Source organism: Cyprinodon variegatus, unplaced genomic scaffold (assembly GCF_000732505.1).
Source record: "Cyprinodon variegatus isolate N-32 unplaced genomic scaffold, C_variegatus-1.0 Scaffold929, whole genome shotgun sequence".
NCBI lineage: Eukaryota > Metazoa > Chordata > Actinopteri > Cyprinodontiformes > Cyprinodontidae > Cyprinodon > Cyprinodon variegatus.
The window spans coordinates 17,578-43,128 of record NW_015151382.1 but is presented as its reverse complement, the minus strand read 5'-3'; the positions used below and the strand labels follow the sequence as shown (position 1 = coordinate 43,128).

The window sequence follows — 25,551 nt, the reverse complement described above, 5'->3', positions numbered from 1 at the left end:
TATTTTAAAATTTTGATTGCATTAACCTGGTCTATGGAGTCCTATGTTATCAGGCATCTATCTACATCAGGGGTCACCAATGCGGTGAGGGGAGTCTTCTAAATAAAGAACAACCCACCAGTGGGCTAAGTTCGAATTTTTATTTTATTCTGTTGCTCCTTTTTTTAATCATTTATAGGGCGACAGTGGCGTTGGATGTAGGAATTTGCCCTGAAATCGAAGGGTTGACGGTTCAAGCCCCGACTCAGACTTTCAGTGTTGTTGTGTCCTTGGGCAAGACACTTCACCTGCATTGTCTACTGATGGTGGTCAGAGGGCCCGGCGGCGCCAGTGTACGGCAGCTGTGGCTACAATGTAGCTTGCCACCATCAGTGTGTGAGTGTGTGCGTGAATGAATGTAGTGTAAAGCGCTTGGGTCAAGTCTCCCAACTTGAATAAAGGCGCTATATAAGTACATGCCATTTACCATTTACCCATATAGAGATTTCAAAAATGACAATGTCTAAATAAACTTAGAAATTAAAAGAAAAAATAAAAATATGTTGATAATAATGAACAAAGTTTAGGCTAACGCTAACCCTTGCAGCTCATGGGTCAGTAATGGTCACCCTTCCTAAGTCTCGGTACCCTTGAAGTGGCCCTCAGCCTTAAAAAGGTTGGTGACCCCTGATCTACATTTTTAACTGACATTGTTTAGTTAATTAATTGTTGTCTCAAAGCCACTTTAGTGCTGCCCCAAGTGGTTTAACCATTTTACTGCATTTTAAAGGGTAAATGCTGGTTCAGGCTTTCATCAGTCATAAATGTTTTTGCCGCCATAGCCCTAAATTCACGTATAAATACATCTCTGCAAATGTAACGGGTCATCCTGTCCTCTGCCATCTCTTTAGCGCTAGCTTCAGGCATCAAAAAGGCGGATTTATACTAAGAAACCAGGTCGTCTGCGTGTGTGTTTGCAGTGAACACATATATTCCCCGCCCCTTCTGCAGACACTCTGCTGCATCTCTCCAAAATTGTAGGTGACCGCAGACAGTGCTGAAGACAGGAGGCCGCTGATTGGTCAATTCTACATCTGTTGCACATGCACACTATGCACATTTCCTGTTTGGTACCTTACCGGTTTGTTTTGTTTGTATGACCGCCATTGTGGAAAACGACTCGTGAAGACGGACCAGCTAGAAGAGCGAGGTGCACAACAACGCTGGGACCCTTTTTCCACCCGGATCCTTGCTCTTTTTCGCCCTCATGTCCCTCCGTTGTCGCACAAACCTGCCCCCACTTCCTCAACGCCTCGGCCGTATCTAGACCCACAGCTAGTTAGTGATCGTCCCTCTTGCATTGTAGCGTGAAATAAAATAGCGCAGACCACGCTTCAATACTGGGCATAAATCAAAAATATCTGCGACAAGCTCACTGCTACTCACTGCTGTGGGAGGATAACCAGCCCTAAAAGGCTCCAGCCTGCTAGGCTACACAAAACCTCTCTCCACTCCTGGTCTAGAAGAGGTTAAAAAATCCTTTACTTCAAATGAATTATTCATGGCCTACTAATAAGTTACCCTCTACTTACTTCCCATTCTTTACTCAGGCTAAGCTAGATTCTACTTTGTCCAAGAGAGCCTGGCTGCAGACCTGCACTGTCAGGGCACTTCATTGCAGACCTGAAAACAGGGTCTCCAGCACTGTTAAAAGGAGATGTTTATACCGGGAGTTGTTTTTGAACCATTCGGGAATAATGTGCAGCACATATTTGCTGCCGGATTAGAGTTAATGACAGTGTTAAACTAAGCATAGGAACAGTTCAAATTGTTCAGTACGCAAAAATCCTCATAGGAGAGCCAACCTCCACTGTCGTTTAACAAATGTCTTAAAGACCAAATAACCTTTTCCATGCAGCAATCCAATCCACTTATTTCTATGTAGCACATATCTATAGTTCCAGATAGGAGCTTGAGCTACAAACCGACTCTTTTTTTTTTATGTAGATTTTATCAGATTTGTTTTGTAGCTTCTGGATTATTTGACAGATGAACTAAAACAATAAAACAACTTCAGTGTTAAAGCACTGCACACAGGAAAAAAAATCAGAGTAAACATAACAAAACTGACTTCATTTAACAACTGGTTTCCTGCCAACTGTTCTGTACAAATAAGGCGATAAGCGGCGCTGCGTACGGCTGAAGCAGAACTCTGGCAAAAACGTAAGAAAAATCAGAAGATATCCTTATCATTTCGCTCATATCAGAGGTTTCAACTCAAATCGGCCAAAGCCATAAATATCGCAGTAACAACATTTCTGAATCCTGAAAAAGATGTCGGTTGGTTCGGCTGCTTTACGGTACTTTAGATAACAGACAGAATAATAGAACAGAGATGTTTCTAAATGATGCACTTAATTCTCTATGAGTTGACTGGTTGGGATTTTCATCCAGTTATCATAAATAATATAAAAAAATGAGATCTGAATAAAAAGATTCTGGGATTAGGTTTTTCTTTCTGTTTTAAAGACTTTCCCAAAAGATGCCTGACGTCAGATGATTTGCTTTCTAACATGAGAGGCTTTGTTTGGAATGGAGGAATCAAAGACAGAAAGCTTTGCAGGGGAAACACCAGGATAACCTGCAAGTAATGGACACACACTTCAGAAAAGGATAGCAGACATATGGGTGGAACACTAAGTAAAAAAAAAAAAGTAGAGGTTTAATTTGAAAAAGGAAGGTAAAAAGGAGGAAAGTATAAATATTGTAGGATTGGGACATTCCAGAAGTGATTGAATGCGATACATTTACCTCATTGAACTGTTTTAGTCCAGGACGAAACGACAGCAAACATCTGATGAAACTTCCTCTCGGGGGTTTCAGTGCATTTTAACTGTAGTTTAAATATATTTTTATTGCAAGCACGCAGAGAAGGATGGCAGGATTTAAGTTGACCACAAATACCACACTTAACCGAGGGAATTGCTGGAAATTGCTAAAATCCCTAACCACTGACTTCCCTTCTCTCTCTCTTTCAGACAAATTACCAATCAACCTCTTCACCTGCTGTCTGAGAGGCCCTCCCCAACCCCAGATGGAAGATGGTAATGTTGAAAACCAAGCTGGAGTCTCTCTGCCACACTTTAATATACCTGCAGGTCAAACGGAGCAGATCTGCACGCCGCTCTGTTTGCTCATTTAACAGCTACCAGTCTGTTTAGGACAGAACCGGGTGAAAGACGTTAATGTCTTTCTAAAGGAGGTTAGGTTTTCTAATCATAACGTAATACAGCGCATACATGAATTTGATGAATAAGTCAGCAGCTAGTAATAAAGATGTTTTAAATCTCTCACATGTGGATAACTAAGAACATTTCTGTTTAAGCATTTATGTTTTCAGGATGATATAACGTTATCATCAACATAAAGCCATTACTTTTGTCAATAACATGTACTGTAACACGTTTTTCTGTTTAAAAAAGTCGGTTACTGTTGCCCTAGGGTTCCTTATTCTTTCACTCACCTGCAAACTTGGCATCAGGTAATTGGAGATTAAAAAAAAAAAAAATCAGTTAATGTGTTTCCCTCAGCAGGGTGTCTTGCTACTGATTAGCCAGTTAAATGTGTCTATGCTACGAAGAAATTTACGCTGATATGCTCATGTTTCATCAGCATATTGGTCCTTTGTCCAGCGTATTTCGCCACAACTGCAGGTTACACTGAAAGTTGTCAAAATTTCACTGAAATTAGGCCGATGTAATGGCCGCAAATGAGCATAACGGTCGCAGAAATGTTGTTTTAAAACACATTTACTGCTGCAAATATACCCAGGAGAGTGCTGGAAAAACGTCAACTCCACACCCTTTAGTCATCGACTTCCAGGCAGGTGAACACAGGTGCTACCGTCCCTCCAGTAGACAGAGAGCCAGCTTCCAATTCAATTCAATTCAGTTTATTTCTATAGCGCCAATTCAAAACACATGTCACACAAGGCACTTTACAGTTCACAAGATCATCCAGTCAAATAGATTCAAAGCTTTCTATCTAAGGAAAACCAGTTAATTGCATCAGCTCATTGACTCGAATGCAATCCCTCACACTAAGCATGCTTGTAGCGACAGTGGAGAGGAAAAACTCCCTTTTAACAGGAAGGAACCTCCAGCAGAACCAGGCTCAATGTGAGCCGCCCAATTTTGAAAGCAGCGGTGAGGTAATCCAGTTCAGGAGCATTTTCGGGTTAATTTAGCCAAACCAATCGATGGTCAGAGGGTTTTTCTACCCAATAAAACGCAGCATTGCTGCCTTACTGCAGTTGCAGGTGGATCAGAGCAATGTCTTTGGGTCAATCTAATAGGTCGCAGATGGAGCAGAGATGCAAGCATCAACTCCAACTTGGAGACAAGGTTGAAAGAAAAAGGAGAGGGCTTAATTAGCAAAGAGAGGAAAAAGAAAGATTATGTTTCTGAGGCACACCTTAGTGCACCTCATTACCACTAGCTTAGAGTAGGAGAGACAACCTGATAGGAAGGAGTAGAGCGGGGGGATAAATAGAAGAGAGACGTGGCCGGTAACCGAGACAAACAGTAGTGGATTTGCTTTCCCCCCCAGCACTACAGATACCTGCTGTAAATACATCACTGTGTGATGTTATGGTAATGGACGACCTCTCTCTGCTTCCGTAACAATGCATTTCCGATGAGTGTGTTTTTAGAGCAGTTGTATTTATTTCAATGTCGAAAATGTTAATGTTGAAAACTTTATTTAAGATGGTTTTGTACAGCAACAAACTGGACATCAGTAAGGGCATTTGTAAGGACTTCTGTTTTAAAAAGTAAATTAAAAGTTACATGTTACAGTAACAGAGCTGATGAAGTAATTAGTAAAGTTAACAAATTACTTTTTTACACTAACTAGCACAACGCTGGTTATGGCCTTATGACAGGCCTCTTGTTCCACTGGAAACGGGTAAAAAGCACTATAATCATGACCAAAATACCACTGAAGGAGTTACAGGGATTCACAACCAGTTCTTTAGTCTGAGCTGCAGATTTCAGATGAAACAGGAGCAAGAGACTCTGAACAGGCATAAACACACAACTGTAGGCTTTACGGAACATGAAGATGGCCAAACAACAGGCAGCCATGTTCCTATGATGAAATGTATTATTTTAATCCTTCCCTTAATGCGTTCTATGGGATTTAGATCCAACAGGAACATTATTTTTCAGGAAGAATCAGGAATCTGAGAAATAAGTGTGTTTCTGTTGAAAGTCACCATCGTAAATACAATAACAGAAAAAAGACAAGAAAGCAAAAATAGTTCAAGTTTTTAAGGTTATGGTCTTAAAGGAGAAGTCGGGTCAGCAAAGAATAATTAATGGATCGTTATTTATACCTAAAACTAATATGTTAGCGGTGATTTTATTGAATTTAGCATTAATCAGTATAAAAATAAAAACAATTCTTGTAACGATCATTTGCTCTGTTCGAAAACCTGGGATGCGTCCTTAGAAGGCCAGATTCGAAGGACGATTACGTCATAGCGCGGCGCTGAGGTCTGGTCGGATTTAGCTGTAAAACTCGCTAAAGGGTAGACCTGTTCAAATCCACAGCCAAAACTCTTCCGGTCTCCTTATTTTCAAGGACTTCGAAGGACCCAGTCTAGGTAGACCGCATCCTTGGAGGATACAGCCCAGGATTTCGAACAGAGTCATTGAGTCCGTGAGCGGCCATTTTGGCCCAAATATACTAACACCTCACTCCTGCCATCTTCAAGCAGTGACGTCACGGTGCGTTAAGCGCCATTCTCCCCGCTTTACAAGCAAGATCAATGGGACCTACAAGACACATCTGCAATCAACAGCAATTATTGAAGATTTCCAGAGGACTTCACCATTGAAATTCACCAGATCTATATACATCAGGTAAAAGTGAAAACAAGAATTGTTATTTCACCTTTCCGATTCATGGTCGTCCATGAATGGGTTCGCCGTTTGATTTCCGACTTGAAGAGCATGGATTTGGCATCAAACTTTTGGCCAGAGAAAAAACACCTAATATGTAGCCAATATTTGGAAGAAGAATGTTTTCAAGATGACTTGGATAATAACGCGTTGTGACAAACACCTGATGCAGCACTGGGACTTGATCAACAGCCGATACCGCACCGTGACGTCACAAACCAGTAGGTGGCAGTAGTGTTCTTTGACGAACATGGATGCCTCATTTAAAGCACATTCAAATGAAAATTATCATTTATTGAACAGTATGTAACAATTTAATATTTAAAGTAGTTTGAATTCTGCATATGACCAGACTTCTCCTTTAAACGTCTAGATCAGCTGGTAAACAGCCTGTTTTCGCTTAAATGGAGTTATTTAATAACTGGCCTCCACTCTGCTCTTTCCTAAATACTACCAGGGGTATCACTTTAACACGCCCCCTCTGCCCACGTAGATCCCCCAAGGCCACGGTGCACCTGCTGCGTCGGTAGTTGCTGTAATGTGGGGGTCTCGAAAATCTTTAGTCCAGCTGTTGGACTATAAAAATGTGGGGCGCACAGGAAGAGTGAAAAACACAAGGGCTGGTGATTTTGCCAGCTTGAACAATGGTATTCTGTGTGACTTATGTGAGCAAGGTGCGTGTGCGTGTAACACAAGCAGACATGTGCCTGTTTGTTTCGGCCCGTTATTCGGTGACCCAAGTGAACGTATGTATGGTGCTGTTAGCCATCAAGCAAGGGGCAGGTGCAAGAAGTGCATAAACACACAGCTAGGGGTCAGAGGCTACAGCTCTCCATCAAACAGAAAGAAGGCAACTGCTTGAGCAAAAGGAAGTCAGTAAAGCATTGACTAATTCATAGAAATAAAGGAAAGACAGTATGGACCACTTCCAGTCATTAGTTAAGAAGTTAGATATATTACGGTATATATTGGTTCGTACAAGTTTATATTAAAACCATTTCTTACTAGGAGGACTGTAATGAGTACAGAGAAAGAAATCTGTGAGCTTCCTTTGTTCATAAAACCATCGGCAAATGAGTTCCACTCATGGCTGGATAAAAGCAGAATGACTGACAGCCCCTGCATAGTGTCATCCTAAAATCAATCAGTCTCCCCTCACCGTCAGCTTTTACTGAAGTGTCCGGAGAGTTTTTACATCACGTTAGGGACCCGAGGAGTCAGTGGCAGACTTTTAAGAGCAGACCAGGAGCTCTGCTAATACTATTTCCCTCTTATGCACTCTTTCCACACAGCTGTCTTCCAGGCCTCACTGCTGGCACAAAAAGTGCATTAATGCAATAATGCACTAATGATAAGCCAGCTGCGGGGGATGGTAAACAACCACAACAACATCTATGCTCATGTTTTCCTCTTTGACTTGTTTGTGCTTTCTATAATCACAACTATGTGTGGAAAGAACACACCACATAAATGAGTTGTTCTTTTTTCCTCTGTTTCTCATCTGTAAACTTCTTCAGCGCTCCTCTACACAGCACTCCTGACGCCACCAACTTTAAATGAAACAAATCAAAGGTTTATATGTTTACTTATACAAACTTGATAGCTTGAGCAAAGTTGATCTACAAACCGGGTGCAAGTTGTACTGGAGATCTAAAATAAGCAGGACAGCAGGTGCAAACTTTTTACTTTGCTTGACTTTATGAAAATGCAGGACAACATGCTAATCGCTCAGTATTAATGGGAGGAGGATATGAAATTATTATTCTTAACCAGCACTACCTTAGGTAAGATGCAGGGCTGAGACAATTAGACTGATTGTAATTATTAATTAAGTTTATGAATTAGTTTAATAATCAAGTAATCCAGTTGCATCTCTGAGCCTTGGATTGCTTTTACATGTTTTTGCTCTTTATAATATAAATGTACTCTACAGTATGTGCATCCCTATTCTTTGCAAAGAGTCCAGAGTTTTTTAGTCAGAAAGCAAAAATATGTAGGGGTGTGGGAAATAATCATTTTGGCGATATATCGTGATATTCGGCTGCCCAAGAAAGCCCTGTGGAGCCCTTTAACTGTGCCTGCAGCACCATATCTGTATTTGAGGCAGTCACAGTGGAAAAAAACCCCAAACAACATGGATAATAATACCTAATCAATATTTTCTAATGAAAATATACAGCACTTGCTGTTTTATCTCATCATTTGATTTTGATAGCTGGGGAAAATATGGCAATATATAGTGATACTGCAATATTGTGATAATATCGTATCGTGACTCAAGTATCGTGAAATGTATCGAATCGCAACACTCATGCCAATACTCCCCTCTAAAAATATGTTAAAATAACTCAAAATATTTGATTTAGCAGAATGTTATATTCTGTTTTAACTTTTAATCTAATTAACTACTTCCTACATTTAGGTTTTCAGCTCAGAGTCAGAAAAAAATAAATCTACTTTGAATCTGTAGCAATAGCATTGCTCAAATCTACTTTTAGTTTAACTTTATACTTTTATAGTAATAACTAAAGACCTGCTTTCAACTAATATTGATTTTAATCTCAAAATCTTAAACCTGGTTTTTGCTTGATGAGTCCGCCAGGCCGCAGTTTCTGTGAAACACAGGAATATTTGTAACTACACTGATGGATCTGCGTGTAAAATCACGGTGGACAAGCAACAGCTCCTACCGGTGAGGGTTCTCAATTAACATCCAGAGACATTTTATGATTGATGACAAGTAGAGGCTCTGAAAATGTGGGAAACAGCTGAGTTTTATGCTTCTGTATGTACTGTGGTGTTGTACGATTGCCCAGTCGGGACAGAATATTAGGTACGGGGGGGAAAAGTCGGACAGTGTATAAAAACTGCAGACGAATCCGCACGACTCATTTTCACATGCGTAAAGCATCACTGAGCCTTTTTACGCAACGCACCATGACCCCTGGAGAAAACCTAAATAACTTCCAGTTGAACCAAATTTATCCTCAATGGACTAGAAATAAATTATAGCTAATTACTAATAGGTATGAAGAATCAAGCTCAAACAAAGGTCAGTTTAAAAAGATCAAAACTATGAAGGTTTGAGAAGGTGAATAGGGACTAAGATGATGAGCACTAGCATACAGTACAGCGGCAGAGAAAATAGGTTCCTCTAGTACTGCAACGGCTTCATGCATATAAAGAAACAGCAAAGTCACAGAGTTGATCACCTACCGTTCAGATTACAAAGTGTATCAACACTAACTTATTCTGAAAGAAATAAATCAGGTTTGTTTAAATTCAAGCTTCATTCCAAAGTTATTGTTTTAATAACTTTGCAGTATCTGATGGGAACATTGGCACGAGGGAGCGCATTATGGCCAAACCCTGATGTGGAGGTTAAGATAGAGAAGCCGGAGCGCTACAGCCTCGTAGTTTGGCAGAGAGCCTAAAGCAACGAGGGGGCTGACAGAAAAAGCAGTAGACGTAGACAAGTTGGGTAGCCTGAAAGCAGCCAGCTGAGCCATTAAGTGCTGATGCAGAAACAATAACTGTCTCTCTTAAGTCAGGAGGGGCTGCAGTAGAAGCAGTAAGCAGGAGCAGGTCTGCTGGCGTCGAGCCCAGAACTGACACACAGCAGAGATGCAGACACATGCAGGGAAAGTGGGACAGGAAAACAGACGAGGCACACCAGTAGTGGTTTGTCCTGAAGTTAGAGCAGTTCTCATCAGGGCGCTGCATTTTCAACATCCTCTATTATGCTACAGTCTATTACTACAGTTGAAACGGGTATCTATCCAGCTTTATTTCATTCTTATGGATTATTGAAGAAAAAAATGTAATTTTGCAACTTTTATCGGCTCAGGTGAGAAACGGCTAATGAGACAAGAACCTAAGGCAATTATCCCAAACTAAAACAAAGATCTGCTCCTAGAATATTGATATTTCATTTAAAAATTCATTCGGTTGAAGACGCATCAAAACGGTAAACTTTTTCCTAACCAAGAAAAGTGTTGCCAGGCTTGGCTGAGCAGACCGAATAGTCTGCAGAAAAAAACAGAGCAATCCAATGTTTAGAACAATCACTGCAATAAAGGCGGTGATGGGGTCTAAGTGCCGGTGGTAGCACAGGCTGGAGGTCTAGTTTTTATAATTTCCATCCCTTCCAGGTGTTTGCTGCCTTTTTTGTCCGTCCACTAAAGCAGTGACACATGTTCTCCCTGCATTCAAGCGGTGGTTCTCTCTGCCACTGAATTACCACAATTAAGGAGTCTTCATGCGGAAGCAATTTGGCAAACACTAATGTGCTGAGGCAAGGTTTGGCAGACAGTGGGGTGGGACTGAGGAGTGGGTACGGGGGGGAAACCAGTCTAGAGTCGCAGAGTGAAAGGTAAAAATGAGAAACAACATAGAGAATCAAAAAAGGAGAGAAAGATATTTTGATGCCTAGTAGATCCTTCCCAGTCTGCCATTTCCAGATGGTTAATTAGCCAGTTAGTTGCTTTCCCCATGGAGCAGTGGGTAGCACTGTTGCCTTACAGCAAGAAGGTTCCAGATTCGATTCCCCGTCTGGGGCGTCCTGCATGGAGTTTGCATGTTCTCCTTGAGCATGTGTGGGTTTTTTCCGGGTACTCCGGCTTCCTCCCACAGTCCATAAACATGACTGTTAGGTTAACTGGCTTCTCTAAATTCTCCTTAGATGTGAGTGTGTGTGCGAATGGTTGTTTGTCCTGTTTGTCTCTGTGTTGCCCTGAGATGGACTGGCGACCTGTCCAGGGTGAACCCCGCCTCTCGCCCGTAGACAGCACCCCCAGCACCCCCGCAACCCCTCTTGGGATAACAATGATGGAAAATGGATGGATGGATGGGTGATCAGCCAGTGGTAGGACAGAATAGTACAGCTCATAGTCCCTCATTACTTAGGCTATGTTCATACTGCAGGCCTTAACGCTCCAATTCCGATTATTTTCAGAAATCTGATTTTTTTTATGTGTGTTTGTTCCCATTATCTTTAAAATCTGGCCTGTGCCTGACTTCAGTGTGAACCATTTTGGCTCTAACCTGACCTGCCTGATCATTAGAACAATAAAGCATCGTCATACACAGAACAACGGTGAACATGGAGAAATAGGTGTTCAATTTTAAGGGGAGAATAGAAGCCACAATGCAAAAAAATGAAATCTAAATAAGGATTTTTTTTTTCTTAAAATTACAGCATTCGTTTTTGAATTGAAGAGGAGGGACACTTTGCCAATGGAACAAGACAATTTACATTTAAAATATGAAAAAAATTGTTGTTATTTCAAGTGCATATTATCCGATTATCTTATTTTATGAGTAAAAATGCTCATTCCATTGTCAAATCATGAGGGTAAACATACAATTTAAGACATTTTGACTTATTTCTTGACTGTTTTTGCAGTGCATTTATTGTGTCATAAGGTGCTGCCTGTCAAAGGCACAAATAAAAGGAGAGTTTAACGTTTTAGGGCGATCTGAGGCTATTTAGGCGCTAGAAACTTTCTGTATATTGAGATTCAACCACCAGTGGTTTTAAAAACTTGACAGAAGCCAAGTTTGTTTAGAACTTTATCATGTGAAGAAAACCTTTTTATAATGTATGTTAGACCCTCTCAGCCCTGCAGGTGTGAGACTGGATGCTGTCCAAAATATTAGACACAGAGGCAGATCATCACCTGCTCAATAACCCCTGCAGCATTTTAAAGCTTTTTTCTTTGAATACTTTGAATACAATAGTTAAAATCCAAACCATTTACCTTATCTTATAGTTCCTATAAACCTTTGATTTAATCCTAAATAAATTTTAAGCCTATTTCCCTTGATTTGAGCAAGTAAGTAGGACAACCTGCCAATGGATTATGGTGATTCAAAAAACAAACAAATCCATTATGTTTTTCAAGTGCATAATATTTAATAATCTTAATTTAAGGGAAAAAAATGCTGATTTCATTAGCAGATCATCTTATCTACCTGCTTAAATTGAGAGCACATAATGATTTTTCACTTTTTGGGCTGTAATAAACAAGACTATTATGGCCTAGAAGTAGCAGCCAGGACAGAACGTCACTGTGGTTCCACCAAGATTGACGCTCCAAACAACAAACCACAGCTAATGGGTTGTTTAGTGCTTTTAAAGAAGCACTCCTGTGTGTCTATAAGTCATTTCTCTTTACACCCCTTGGAGAGTGCTTGTTTACCAATAATCCATGGGGATTAATAACTTTATCTCAGCTTTGAGGGGCCTGACAGGGTCTGTGTGCAGGGGTATCCAAGACTGGGGTTTTAGTGCCGCTGAGGCACTTCAATGGGTGTTACAGTGGGAATTTATGGCCTTCTGACGTGGAGCTATGTGCTCGGCTGGCACTGGTCGCTAGCCTCAGATGGGACCACTGGCTCCCAGTAGGGAGGCAGCTCTGTAGACACTACTAGATGAAATAAATACTAGCAGATTTATTTAAGTCTGTAATTAATTTGGGTTTCGGTAACATCCAGAGTCTGCTCCGGTTGCTTTAAAACGTATTATTCTCACAGTGGATTTTTTGTTTCATGTCTCACATGATTCATGTTTGTAACTTTTGGAAAAAAAAAAAAACGATTGCTATTAATCAACCAAACCATGAAAAAGAATCTCATTTCAGATCAAAATAAAGGCTTCTGTTGAATCAGTTTGGGCCCTAATAACTCTTCCTTCCCAGATTCCTTTTACAGAGAACTTTACACATCTTTTGGTCTGCTTATTAAATTATATGATCAAGAGGAGTGTGGTTGCTGACACTGTAATAGCGAAGAAGTCATTACCTCTTTAATGTTTCATAAACCAAGGCCACAGTGGGGAAATTTCTATCATATTACAGTTTGCTTTTCCAGGACAGAAATATGGGCCACTGTTGAGTAAAATCAAAACCCCTTTCTGCTACCTTTTTTTTTTTGGCACAGGGTATACAGTCACCATCATCATCATCATCATGACTTGAGCGTTTGTAATTTTAAAATCAGAAGCATGTTTTGGATGCACCACTTGCTCAGCTATGATTTCAGTTTCCACGGACTATAACTCTGGGATATATTTGGTAATTTCAGAGGACTTTCCACTTTCCCAACCTGAGCTCAGTGATCAGAGCGGTAAACTTCAGGCAAACTGATGAAGACTTCATTCAAATGGAAAGAAGGGAATGTCTCTTCTTTTGCAATAAAAAAAAAGTATTGCAATATAAATGTTTTTTTTTTAAAATCATCAATATTATTGAGGCCTGTTTTGTTTTTTATTATGCAGGGGGAAAAAAGAAAAGCTTTAAAGGGGATCTACTGCAAGATTAAATAAAGCTGCTTGTTCTCTGAACAAAAAGTGAAGTCACTTCTTTGGAATCGTGTCTGTTCGTAGATCTGTCTTTTTTTCTTTTAGATGGAGAGGAACGCTTGAAGTTCCTTTCATGCAGTTAAATCTACACATATTCAGCATTAATTAGACTCCACCCGCATCTTTGGTTAGCTAATGACTGAAAGGAGCAAGAGGGAAAGCGCGGACAGCTTCAGTAACACTAAAGAAAAGTTGAAGGGAAGCCCGAGTCTGGACTGACTTAAAACGTCATCAGAATCTGGCACGGGTGGAACCAGGGCCTCCTTAACCCATTGAAGTTTTCATTGACAAGAACTGTCTCAAGTTCCACCCCAGATTTATTTATCGGTTCTCTGATGCTGACGCGACGTGTCTTTAATGTCAGAAATAAAGGTTGCATATAGATGAAAAAGACCATTCGCTTTTCTTTCCCTCTAACTTTCTTCTTGTCCTGATGTCAATTTGTGAAGCAGACAAGAAGACAGGAAGAATTTTCTCTCAAACCAATAAGTTACCTCTTCAAAGAAGTATGGATGTTTAAGTGAGGGGGGGGGGGCAGGCTGCGCTGAAAGAGACATCTTAGGGCTTTCGTTGAATTTTTCATCTCTTTACTGACATACTTGACAACCACAGACCAGAGCAGACCTCCAGTCCATCTGTCTTTCACTCTCACTGTAGAAACCTGAAAGATATCCAAGCAATCTTTCCTTGCTCTGAGTCTGCAGAGAGAAGTTTGATCCATTACTGATGCAGCAAAGAACAAGTTTTGGAAACTGAAAGTAAACTGAAAGCTGGTGAAGATTCTCAGTCATCCAGATCATAGTAATTCCAAAAAAAAAGAAAATTAAAAACAATCCACTGGACGTGGTTTCAAAATTTGAAGACATTTCTCTTTCCATCCAGGAAGCCCAACAAGGCCTCAATTTCCATGTTTTCAAAACAAAAACTTTTTTTTTTTTGGGCTACTGTAAACCTCAAACTATTCCTGACATTTTGAATCTAAAAAGTTTCCTGGATGGGAAGCGAAACATCTTCAAATTTGAAAACAAAATCCAGTGGATTGTTTTCAATTTTCTTTTTTTGGAATAAAAAAAATGCAATCCAGAAATTAAACTTTGAAAAACGATTTAATAATAAAACGTTTTTGAGGGTAACTTTACTGTTTAGACATTTTTTTTTTTTTCAGTCATTTATTTTATTTTTTTACTTATTTTGATGGAAAATTCAAATGTCTGTTTTGTTGGATTGAGTTTTACCAATTCATTTTTTATTGTGTTCTACAAATCACTTTCTCTTCACTTCTGGGAGCGAGTTTTCCTCTAGAGGGATGATGAAGACGCGTTTCTATTGGTCTACAAGAACCCTAGCAACAACATTTTTTTTCTCAATGTGTGCATCGATCGTTCATCTACAGGGTTGGTAGTGAACATAATTGGATTTGTAAAATGCATTCAGTAAAGAATGCAATTTGTAAAAAGCATCAACCTGTAAAAAAAAATATATATATATATATATAAAATCTGTATAAAAAACAGAAATAATGGGCGCGCAGGTGGAGCAGTGGTTAGCATGCACGACCCATGGTCGGAGGCCTTAGTCCTCGACGTGGCGACATGGTTCGAATCTGGCCTGTGGTCCTTCGTCGCATGTCTCTCCCTCTCTCTCATCTCTCCTTTCTCCTTTCCTGTCAGCCTACTGTCGAAAAAATTAGCCGAAAAAACTAGGGCTGTGATAAAAAAAACAAAAACAAACAGAAATAATAAAAATAGAAAAAATGTAAAAAATAAAATCAGACAAATTAATCAGAAAAAAAAAATGAATAAATACATCTGAGACAGGAAAGTTACCCTTAAAAAACTTTTTTGATTGCATTTTGTCAAAGGCTCATTTCTGGATTGTATTATTTTTTGCATTTCCATTTGCAGAACGTGTTTTTTGCTTGCAGCAATAAGTAATTTAATTTCACTCCAAAGGAGGCTCAGTAGATAACAAGGAAAATCTGCATGTTCCTCTGAATCGTCTCAATTAATAGATGCTGGATGTCATTCATATATTAGAGAAAATGAACCCCTCCTGTTTATTTGACTGCCAGGATAATTAAAGGAGACATGCAGGTGAAGTGTTTTTAAAAGAAAAGGGCTAAAACCAGGCAGATAAAGATTAGGAACAGACAAATTTGAACCCATAGCATACCGCGGATCAGATTACAGAGGTGAAGGAGCGATATGAAATTAGACACTTTTCCTCTTCTAATAACACAGACCTGTAAAGCACCAGAACGTCACAAGGGGATTTACGTCAAACTGGGGCCCTTAAACCAAGAAAGATCACAGGAGTATGAGATGCTGGCTGTGACAGCAGTAGCCTTTTTCATGCAGTGCAAAAATGCGTTAAAACTACGGCTGACATGATCGCAGACACCACATTTGTTTCTGGGCAAAAAAAAAACAAATAAAAGAAAGGATGTGTTCTAATAATGATATGGTCATGGATCTTTTTTTACATTTCAACAGGCATTTAGTTGGTATGCAGTAAAAGTGCTGACCTAATGTATTTAAGCATTTTTTTATCATTTGTAGAGTGACTACAAACGTCTAAAACACAATCCAGCAATGACAAAGGGAGGCATGCATCTGCGCATATGTCCCCTTTGTCCACTGAGGCGCCACAGCCATGTGCAATAAAGCCAACCAAAGGCCAGTTGTAATTGTGAGCGCTGAGGTTGGTCCCAAACTCTGACTCGCTTTTATGTCCCTCATCCTGTCACTTTTCCTTTCAGCCTTTATATTCATTTTCTTTTTCATTTTTCATTCCGCTCATTAAAACATTCACTCTCTCTTCCTCTGTTCTTTTTCCCAAGGATCTGTCATGCTAAAGCTATGTCGCAGCTCATATATCCCCCAGCAATCATCCGGAACATGGCTGGTGACCACCATCCACCAACGCCTACCAGGCTACCCCCTCCACCCCCCCGTCCCGTTGCAGACCAGACCACCACAGAGTTCTGTGGCCAGAAAAACAGCTGCGGTTGCTGGATCAAAGCGTAATCAATCACTGCTGGGGAAAGCCAGCGCTGTGATGATTTCAATGATCTTACCTTTGTCTTTTAAAATGAGCCTTTAAAGAAGAAGTCAAGCGTATCGATTGTGCAGGTCAGGAATTGAGATTATGCAGATGTCGAAACACCTGGAGCAAACATCTGCTATTGCTGAGCTACAGCTAGCCTTTATACATCTAAAAAAAAAAAAACACATATTCAACTAAGACCAATACTGAGAATGTATCACACTCTCATACAGATGCATGCAGATCCGCTGCAATGTGTGGGAGGTCAGTGTGGTCAGTGTGTGGTGAAATCAGGCTGTAATATTGCCGCAAAGCAGACAGAAATTAGTGGTCCAATTCCTCCACTATTACTACAGAAGCTCTGCAAGCCGCAAAGAGACTCAAACATTTTAACCGTGACAGCTGAACAATATCAGAGGTTACCATAAGGTGAGATACTGGAGGAAACACATTATCAAACACAGAAAGAAAAGGTTCATAAAAAAAAAAGAAGTGACTAAAATAATAACCTTCAATAAAAAGAACAGCACAACACAAGTCACTTTTTAATTTCATAGCAGACATTCAGAGACACAGAATATAAGTCTAAGTTAATATTAAACCTACAACTTAAATATGAGGCGAGGGTTTAGATAAAACCCAAGGAAAATTAAACAAATAGTTTAACTACAAAAAGCTCAATTTTAACTCAAGGTAACTGAAGCTGCTTAGGGAAAAAGAGCAGATTTCAAATGAGCTGGAGGTAAATAGGGATGACTTATGCAGCCAAATGATATCTCCTTAATTTACACAGCCTAAATGGCAAATGGCCTGTTCTTATATGGCACCTTTTTAAGTCGGAGGACTGCAAAGAATTTTCTACATTTAGTCATTCACCCATTCAATCACTGATGGTGGTGAGGTTGTAGCCACAGCTGCTCTGGGACAGACTGACAGCCACAGGGCTGCCACCAAGCCCTCTGAGCCCATTCAGTTGGTTAAACGACACAACGATTAGATCAGGCATGCCCAAATTTGGTCCTCGAGGGCCGCTATCCTGCAGGTTTCAGAGGTTTCCCTTCCTTTAGCACAGCTGATTTCCACTGATAGCTGATTAACAGGCTTTTGCTGAACTGCAATCATCAGGACTTGAGCTAAAGCAGGAAAACCTCTAAAACCTGCAGGAGAGCGGCTCTCAACGACCAACTTTGGACTGGATGGACTGGATGGATGGAGATGGGGTTTGAATCTGTGACTGTGATTCTGTGACCCTCTGGATGAAGAAAAAACTCCTGCATCCTATCCAAGAAAAATTATCATGCGATCAGCTCCATCCGGATAAACATGGCAGATAGGTGACAAATCCTATTGGGGAGAGTTTGCGAATATGAACATGTGTTGGCATCCTACAATTTGTCCCATAAATATGAACTCCAGTCGGCCTCTGAAGATGGCCGCTCACACTGAGCCTGGTTCTGCTGGAGGTTTCTTCCTGTTAAAAGGGAGTTTTTCCATCCACTGTCGCTACAAGCATGCTTAGAGTGATGGATTGCATTTGAGTCAATGAGTCGATGCAATCAACTGGTTTTACTTAGATAGAAAACTTTGAACCACTTTGACTAGATGATCTGGTGAACTGTAAAGTGCCTTCAAATGATGTTTGTTGGGAATTGGTGCTATATAATTAAACTAAATTGAATTGAATAAATATCATTACAATCAGCAGGTTGTGGAAAAACTGCTGGCGGGAAATTAATGTCACACTCTGATGTAACAAAGAGACTTTAAAAACGTTGGAAACAGCTGAGTTTTCTACTTCAAGAATTGATCATTCTTATTTAAATCCTTGTCAGCTTAAATGATACACAGAGAAAATCTGTGTCATTGGATGCGATTAATATAAAGTCCCTGCAGGTTTTTTCAGCACCTATCTTCAACTGACTTGCTCTTTCCTTTCACGACTGATACATGTGTCTTACACACAACCCGTCCTCATTCACCGGGGAAAGTTTGAAAGCTTTAAAACGCACAGATGCCGATCTGTATTTTACAGCTGGCTGATTATTGTCTAAAACAAATATGGCATCCGAAAAACAAGAGGATATTTGTATGTAAAACAAAGTTGCATTCTGCTGATCTTTATGTTTACTTTATATAAACAGCTAAACAACTACACTGTCTGTAGCTAGACCTTCATCTCTTTATATCAAATGCACTTCTTTCACAACGTGTCTAATCAGTGTAAGCTAATAACTTCATTTTCGGGAAAATTAATAATATATAAATATATATATATATTTTTTTACCTAATACTAAATGTACACAGACAGCTACTTGCAGCCCTTCTGATCCCTGACAGCTATCTCTGATGCCGTTCTTTTTTGGTAAGCGGTACAAAGAAATGCATCGGTCACTTTTTTATCATCGCACCCAACGGCTCAACATACGGACGGCATCTTTCACCAGAGCAGGTACTCAATATGGCCGCGGTCTGATGCCTGCAAGGTATGTACATTAACACTGACAACATTTCTTTGGAATTTTCTTTCTATTTTCTATTTAGTTAACCCAAAATACACTCTAAATATCTAGGAAAAACTACATATTTTGGCCCTTTATTTTATTTAGAAGTATGAAATTAAAACAGAAGCAGTGAAATTTCCCCCTCCATAAGTAAACTGTTAAATTTCCTCCAACTGGAAGTTAAATCCTATCCTATATCCAGATGCCTCACATATGACACTGACTGACTGTGCTGTCAGCTAAACCTCGATATGAAACACCTTCCAGCAATGAAAGGCTCACCAACATCAAAAGGATATAAAAGAGGGTTTGGTCCTATAGGGTTACAAAAGCACATGTTTAAAAGGCAACTGCTTTTCTTATCAGTATATGACACTGTTAGATGGGCTCATACTGCCAGGTTATAAATACGATGGCAGGCGTTAACCTGTGCGAGCTAAAGGACTCACTGCTTTCAACCTGATGACTGATCGATGACAGGTTTGTCTAAAGCTAAACAGAGCCAGGAGAAAAGGCAAGAGGAAAGGTTAAGGAACCATCGCACAGATTTCTGCACATCACAAACAACTAGATTTAACAAGAATAACAAGGGTTTATTATTCAAGTTGGCTGAAATTACTGTATGTTTCTCTACCTTTATGACTTTTCTTCCCACCGAGACTAAAGTGGTGAGCGTCGACATATTTCCAAACGAAGATACAGAATAAACGTTTTTCTCATGGTTACATAGTTTAAGTGCATTTTTGTTGAACTAACGCATCACCTTTTCCCCTTCACTCTCTTGTAATCCAAGAGTTCACCCCCCCCTCTCTTTCTGACCTGCCAGCACAATGGCCAGATGTGTAAATGTTTCTCCATGTCACTTTTCAAGACATATTCCAAGAAAACGGGAAAATGAGGGGGGAGAGGAATATTTGACTTCACTTCATGGGAGACCAGCTTCATATATTTTGGCAGCTACACAACTGTTAAAGAAATAAAAAAAGGTAGCTTAGCCGCTTTGGCCGAAGGAGAAAGTTGACAGCCGACCAAACAACATGATCCTAATGAGTTGGAAAATCCCGAGCCCCTCCAGAGAACAGTCCAGATGCTACTGTCATAAGACAGGCTACTGTTTGGTTCAATTCACACTCACCTCCGTTTTCAACACAAAGGAGCATCGTTTATGAACGGATCAGTGAGACAAGAGGAGTTCTATGTTCAATTCTACTCTTCACAGCAGGTAACGTCCATTTCAGAAACAAAGATTACCATTCAAAGGGAATGTTTAACCCCTTATAGGGCCCTCAGTGATATACTTTGAAAATCCAAATTTCAGCCAATAGCGTTATTGGAATCCACGATAAAACCTGGAATAGGGATACTTTGATGGCAAATATTAACATGGAACGCCAACTTGCCCAACACATGTTTTTTTTTTGGTACAACATAACCTTAGATGCATTAATGTTGATACTGGCACTTATATTGTTTTGTTTATAAACCTAAATAAATTTGTTAACAAGGCTTATTAACTTTTTAACTCTACTTTTTAACTTTTCAATTAGCTTTTTACCATTTTTTTTTCTTGACCTGCCAAAATAAGATGTCCAGCCATGTAGCAGTATGTTTGCTAAATGGCTGGATATAGATCTTGTTCTTCTAGACCTCACTGAGGGACGGAGGGGGAGTCCATTTGTAAGGGGTATCCAAGTGATCAGAAATAAAAAAGGGTTAATAAATGTGTCCTTTTTAATTTCCAAAAAGATTTAGTATTGCTTTAATAAATAAATATTCTTAAAAAAAGTGAAATAACTTCACTTAATAAATAGTAGAGCTCTCATTCAATGAAAAGTTGAATAAGAGCTCTTACTTTGTACCAAATGGGATACTCCATGTTGATTCGCCATTTTGATGAGAGTCGCCATAACGGAACGAACTGGTCAACCTGAACTGTTTTGGGAGTATCTGTTGGTGAGCAGTTTAAACAAGAAAAGAACCATAGATTGTTCTCCTACTTTCTGTTGCAAAGGAGGACTCTCTGTACCCTTTGTCCAGTGAGAGGCAAGAGAAACAAATCAAAAAAAGGTGGTAACCTGGAGAAAATGAGAATCTAGTGCAGCCTTTACCAGTTGGAGACAATTTATGAGACAGGCGCACGGGTTGCAGTCTTTCTGCTGGAGAGGTATTTTAATCCAATATAACAGTGAAGTTTACTTTAGAATCAGGGCCGTGTAGATCAGCGACCAGTCTGTCACCCTGACAGAGATAGCTAGTTTGTTTGTTAGCAGGTGGAAAAGCTCCGATACGATAGTTATCAGCTGCTGGTTTTTTTCACTAACGTCCCACAAGCAGGCGGTCAGTTTACAGAAAGATTTTCCATTTGTTTGATGATTTATTTCAGCTGATTTGACAAGGGTGATGCAGGATGAAAATCTTTTACTCTGCAGCTTTAAATGTCTCCAGCAACTCAGTATATTTGGTGAAAACATGGATAATGTTTTTGACCGCTGCTAAGGCTTTTACTCCATGATGCCCGCAACACATTAGCTAGCCAAGTCCTGAGAAGTAAGGTTTGACTCAGTAGAGTTGGCTAAGAAAGAAAGAAAGTTTAGCGATTAATTCTCGGCGTACGAATGCCAGGGTTTTTAGCATGTTTCAGCGTGCTCATAACTTGTACAAAACGTACCCATAACTTATCCAACCTATGCCAATAACAGGCAAACTTATCCATAACGTACGGCAGCGTAATGCCCATTAAATAATGATTGTGCATCATTTCATGGGCATTACGAAGCATCAGTTATAGCTGCTCCATTCAGGCGCACCGTGCCCAGAGCTCCTGGTTTGCATAAAAAGATGTTTTTATCGCAGTATTAACCTAACTACTGTTTACCACCTGCCCAAAAACAAAAAAGGATAAATAAAAAGAATAAAGAAAAAGAAAGAAGGTTTGTAGTCGCAGCAGATTCAGGGCCATGTCTGCTAGGAAGATTATTGGTCATCCATCACCCTATGATGGAGAAGAATTCTGGAGAACTGAATTCTGGAGAACCTGTGAACTCCCGTTTTATACCAAAATGCTGCCATTATACAGTAGCTGTAAGTTAGAAACAGGTTCAGCCGTCGTCTGGAACACATCAAATAAGTCGATACGCATTGGAGATAAGTTCTTGATAAGTTAGCACACGTTACTAATAGGTTTTGGATAAGCTGGACAACACAACTTATGAGTAACTTACACTTAACGTATTGCAACAATATCAGATAACTTATATGTAACTTACTGCCCATGTTACTGCTTATACTTATACAAAACATACCCATATCTTATCCGACCTATGTTAGCATTTTTGCTAGATTTTTCGTACATCAAGCATACACTGGTCAAAATCGTCGAGGTGTGACAGGGGCTTTAGTTACGACCCAAGTAGCACATACAGAAGAGCAGCATCAGCGTCTCAAACACTTCCGACATGCTGGGAAAGCAAGAATTTGATGACAGAAAAGTGCAGAAATTATCTTTGTAACATGGAATAAACTGACATGATAGCAACAAGCGACACCACATGCAAAGAGGGTTTTCATGACCTCATGAGGCCAAGCTTTAACATTCCTCTATAAGCAACCAGAACCACCCGTTTAAAAACACCACTAACGTCACAAACTGTAAATCAAACCACTGATTGTTGGATTACAATGAAAACAAAGAGCTAGACCACAGTTAGCATCCATTTCATTGACACAAATTGGTAAGTAAAATGTGACAATATGTCAGAGTGATATAGCCGGTTGATAAGTTGATTATCAACCCAAAGCTGCATGCATCAAAGCATTGTTTAAATAAATATAAAGACTGCCGCTTGCCTGACAGTTTAATTTACATGCCAGAGCACCCTGTCAAGCTGTGACTCAGGGAGCAGTCAAAGCCACAAGAAAAAAGTTTTTAAAAGAAGGAGTAAGGTTTACAAAATTCCCTTTCTTTTAAACTCTTAGAAGGATTTTAGGAGGAATCTACCAATGTGAAGCTGCAATATCTGCTTAGTTTCTCAGGCTATGACTTAACTGTTAAAAGCTTTCAAATTTTGAATCTTTATTAAATCGGCTGCAAAAATTCATATATTTGACTGAATTATATTGAAAATAAATTCTGAAAAATTTAAATTTAATTTGTGTTGTGTTTTTTTCATACATATTTTTTGTAAGGTATAAAAAAAGTGTATTCGAGTAATCAGAAAAAATACTGTTAAATTAAAAGATGGTTAAAGTAATACTTTGGTAATACATCAATACCTACAGGAATCATTTGTGTTTGACTTATTTTACTAATCTTTTTACAGTTTCCCAATAAATTCCTGTTTTGTTATATTTTTACAAATTTAAGTCTAAGTTTAGTTCTGCAAACAGCAGGCTAAAGAAATTGCCAGAACACAATGATGAGCTTCTTTTTTTTTTTATTCAGCTGCAGACGACGAGCGAGCGAGTGCCGCAACTTCGGCAGTGAAGGGTCTTCATTTTCCTCCGGACGGATTTTCAACTCACCTTTTTTCTACCATCCAGCTGTGTGTTCTGAGGTTTCAACGAACTCAAGCTCCACCCAGGCCTGCACCGAACACTAAAGGGTATCCATTTGGTTTAAAAGAACTAGTACGATTGCCGGCTTTAGTAATAAGGTGTGGGGCCCACAAAGTTTATGTTTTCATTGTTTGTGCATATTTGTGGTTCAGTGTTTTAATAAACCAAAAACAAGGATATGTCATTAACCTAGAAAAAAACGTTTCAGTTAGATCATTTTCTATAAAAAAAAGGGAGAATTAAAATACAGTTTCCTGTATAAACAAAAAAAGGAATTCATCCAGAGTTTAATAATATAAAAGTATTTATTTTGAGTATTTGTTTTCTTTAAAGAATAAGAATTTTACATTTTTATTTTTTATTTTTTACATTGACATTTTTTACATTGCTTTAATCATTTTGGTATTCAGTAAATAATTGAGAATTGATTTTCTAAAACAGTGTGTGGTGTATTTTATTACCTTAAATGAGTAATTAATTTAATTTTGGTGGTAAAATCTTGATTAAACCTGTTAGTTCAGAGGTAGGTTAAAATAGTCCATTGGTGTAAACTTAAAAAGAGAAATTCAAAACAAATATTAAACGTGAGTTAATCAGGTTTAAGCTTAGTTGGAGATTTATATTTTAGAACAGGGGTCAACAACGCGGTGCCCGTGGGGGGCCCTCAGAGTCTTCTAAATAAAGAACAACCCACCAGTGGGCTAAGTTTAAATTTTTATTTTATTCTGTTGCTCCTTTTTTTAATCATGTATAGATATTTCAAAAATGACAATGTCTAAATAAACTTTTTTAAAATAAAAATAAAAAATAAAAATATGTTGATAATAATGAACAAAGTTTAGGCTAACGCTAACCCTTGCAGCTCATGGGTCAGTAATGGTCGCCCTTCCTAAGTCTCGGTACCCTTGAAGTGGCCCTCAGCCTTAAAAAGGTTGGTGACCCCTGTTTTAGAAGAACCCAAAAGCCCTGCCCTCATCTCTATGGTTACTGAGGGGAGCGCTACATAAAATATGTAAAAAGAATATGTTCAGATTATGGAAAGACTCTCTTCATTAAAAGAAAACATTTTTTTTTTTTTTTTGAGAAAATCACCACTTATCAGTTAATTAATGGTCAATCGACCATCGCTGGTTTAGAGGACTTTTCTAACTCAAAAAGATAAAACGTTAGTGAATACCCCATCAGTTCACATGACCCAGCTGTTGCTTACCTGTAACTTTAAACACCTCATTGTGCAGACTTTCACTGATCACTGGGGATCCATGGACCATACTGTGGGTCCAGCTCTGACATATTGCTTGAAGCAAAAGAGTCTGAGGCCTTGTCGCCTGAACGGTGAAGTGAGGAAGCTCCAGGATGCACTCTGCGGTGGGAACCGATGACCTTTTGCTCCTGCAGGAGAGAAATGACGAGACAGACAGGAATAAATCACCACTGCGAGTGTGGGCACAGAAATTCAATCCGTTAACCAGAATATCTTGATAAATGATTAGTTCAAAATGAGCAAGTAATCACCTTATAAAATGGAGTTTCTTTTACTTCAAAGTTAAAGAAATAAACTTTATTTATAAAATTGATAATTTGATCAAAGCACAATAAAAAAGCAACTCATTCTCAGTGAAAAAAGGGGCCAAATAACCTGAATTGGATTCCAGCAGTTAAAGTGAAGGAGTACCAGGTGTGAGCCAAGCTTTCCTTGGTTACTTGGCAAACAGGCTGAGTTTTTGCTGACCCTTTCTCCCCTGTTGTCAAAACTTTGACGATGATTTATGTGAAAAGATGAACCGCCTGGAAACCTGAGCCTGAAATACAACTCTACACATTTAACATTTTATATGTCTGCAGCATAGAGGGAGAGTTTTTGAGATCTTGAGCGCATGACAAGATGAGCTGAGTGTTCTGGGCGGTGAGGTAAGAGAGCAGTCAGATAGAACCCTGAAAACAGCCTCTGTCCATCAGAACCTCAGCGGACCACGGTCTCATTTATCATCTGCCATGCACACATACTCACTCTTAGGTGTTCATTTTGTTCTCCTTCCCCATTTCCAAACCCTCTACAGGTTTGTTTCATGTAAACTTGCTGTGTTTTAAATCAGTTTCCAGCCAATCACCAAAACAAAACAGAAACATGTTACTCAATTTAACTAA

General features: G+C 39.4%; 1 protein-coding gene across 1 annotated transcript in view; it reads right to left on the bottom strand.

Annotated features, from left to right (window-relative positions):
- Positions 1–24,837, bottom strand: part of LOC107100003 (vacuolar protein sorting-associated protein 13B-like) — a gene marked incomplete at both ends in the record, with an annotated part of 299,591 nt that extends 274,754 nt beyond the window's left edge. Inside the window, one exon of the mRNA XM_015398349.1 lies at positions 24,614–24,837. Within this exon, the coding sequence (XP_015253835.1) occupies positions 24,614–24,837 (224 nt within the window). The remainder of the gene's footprint in view (positions 1–24,613) is intronic.
- Positions 24,838–25,551: the final 714 nt, after the last annotated feature.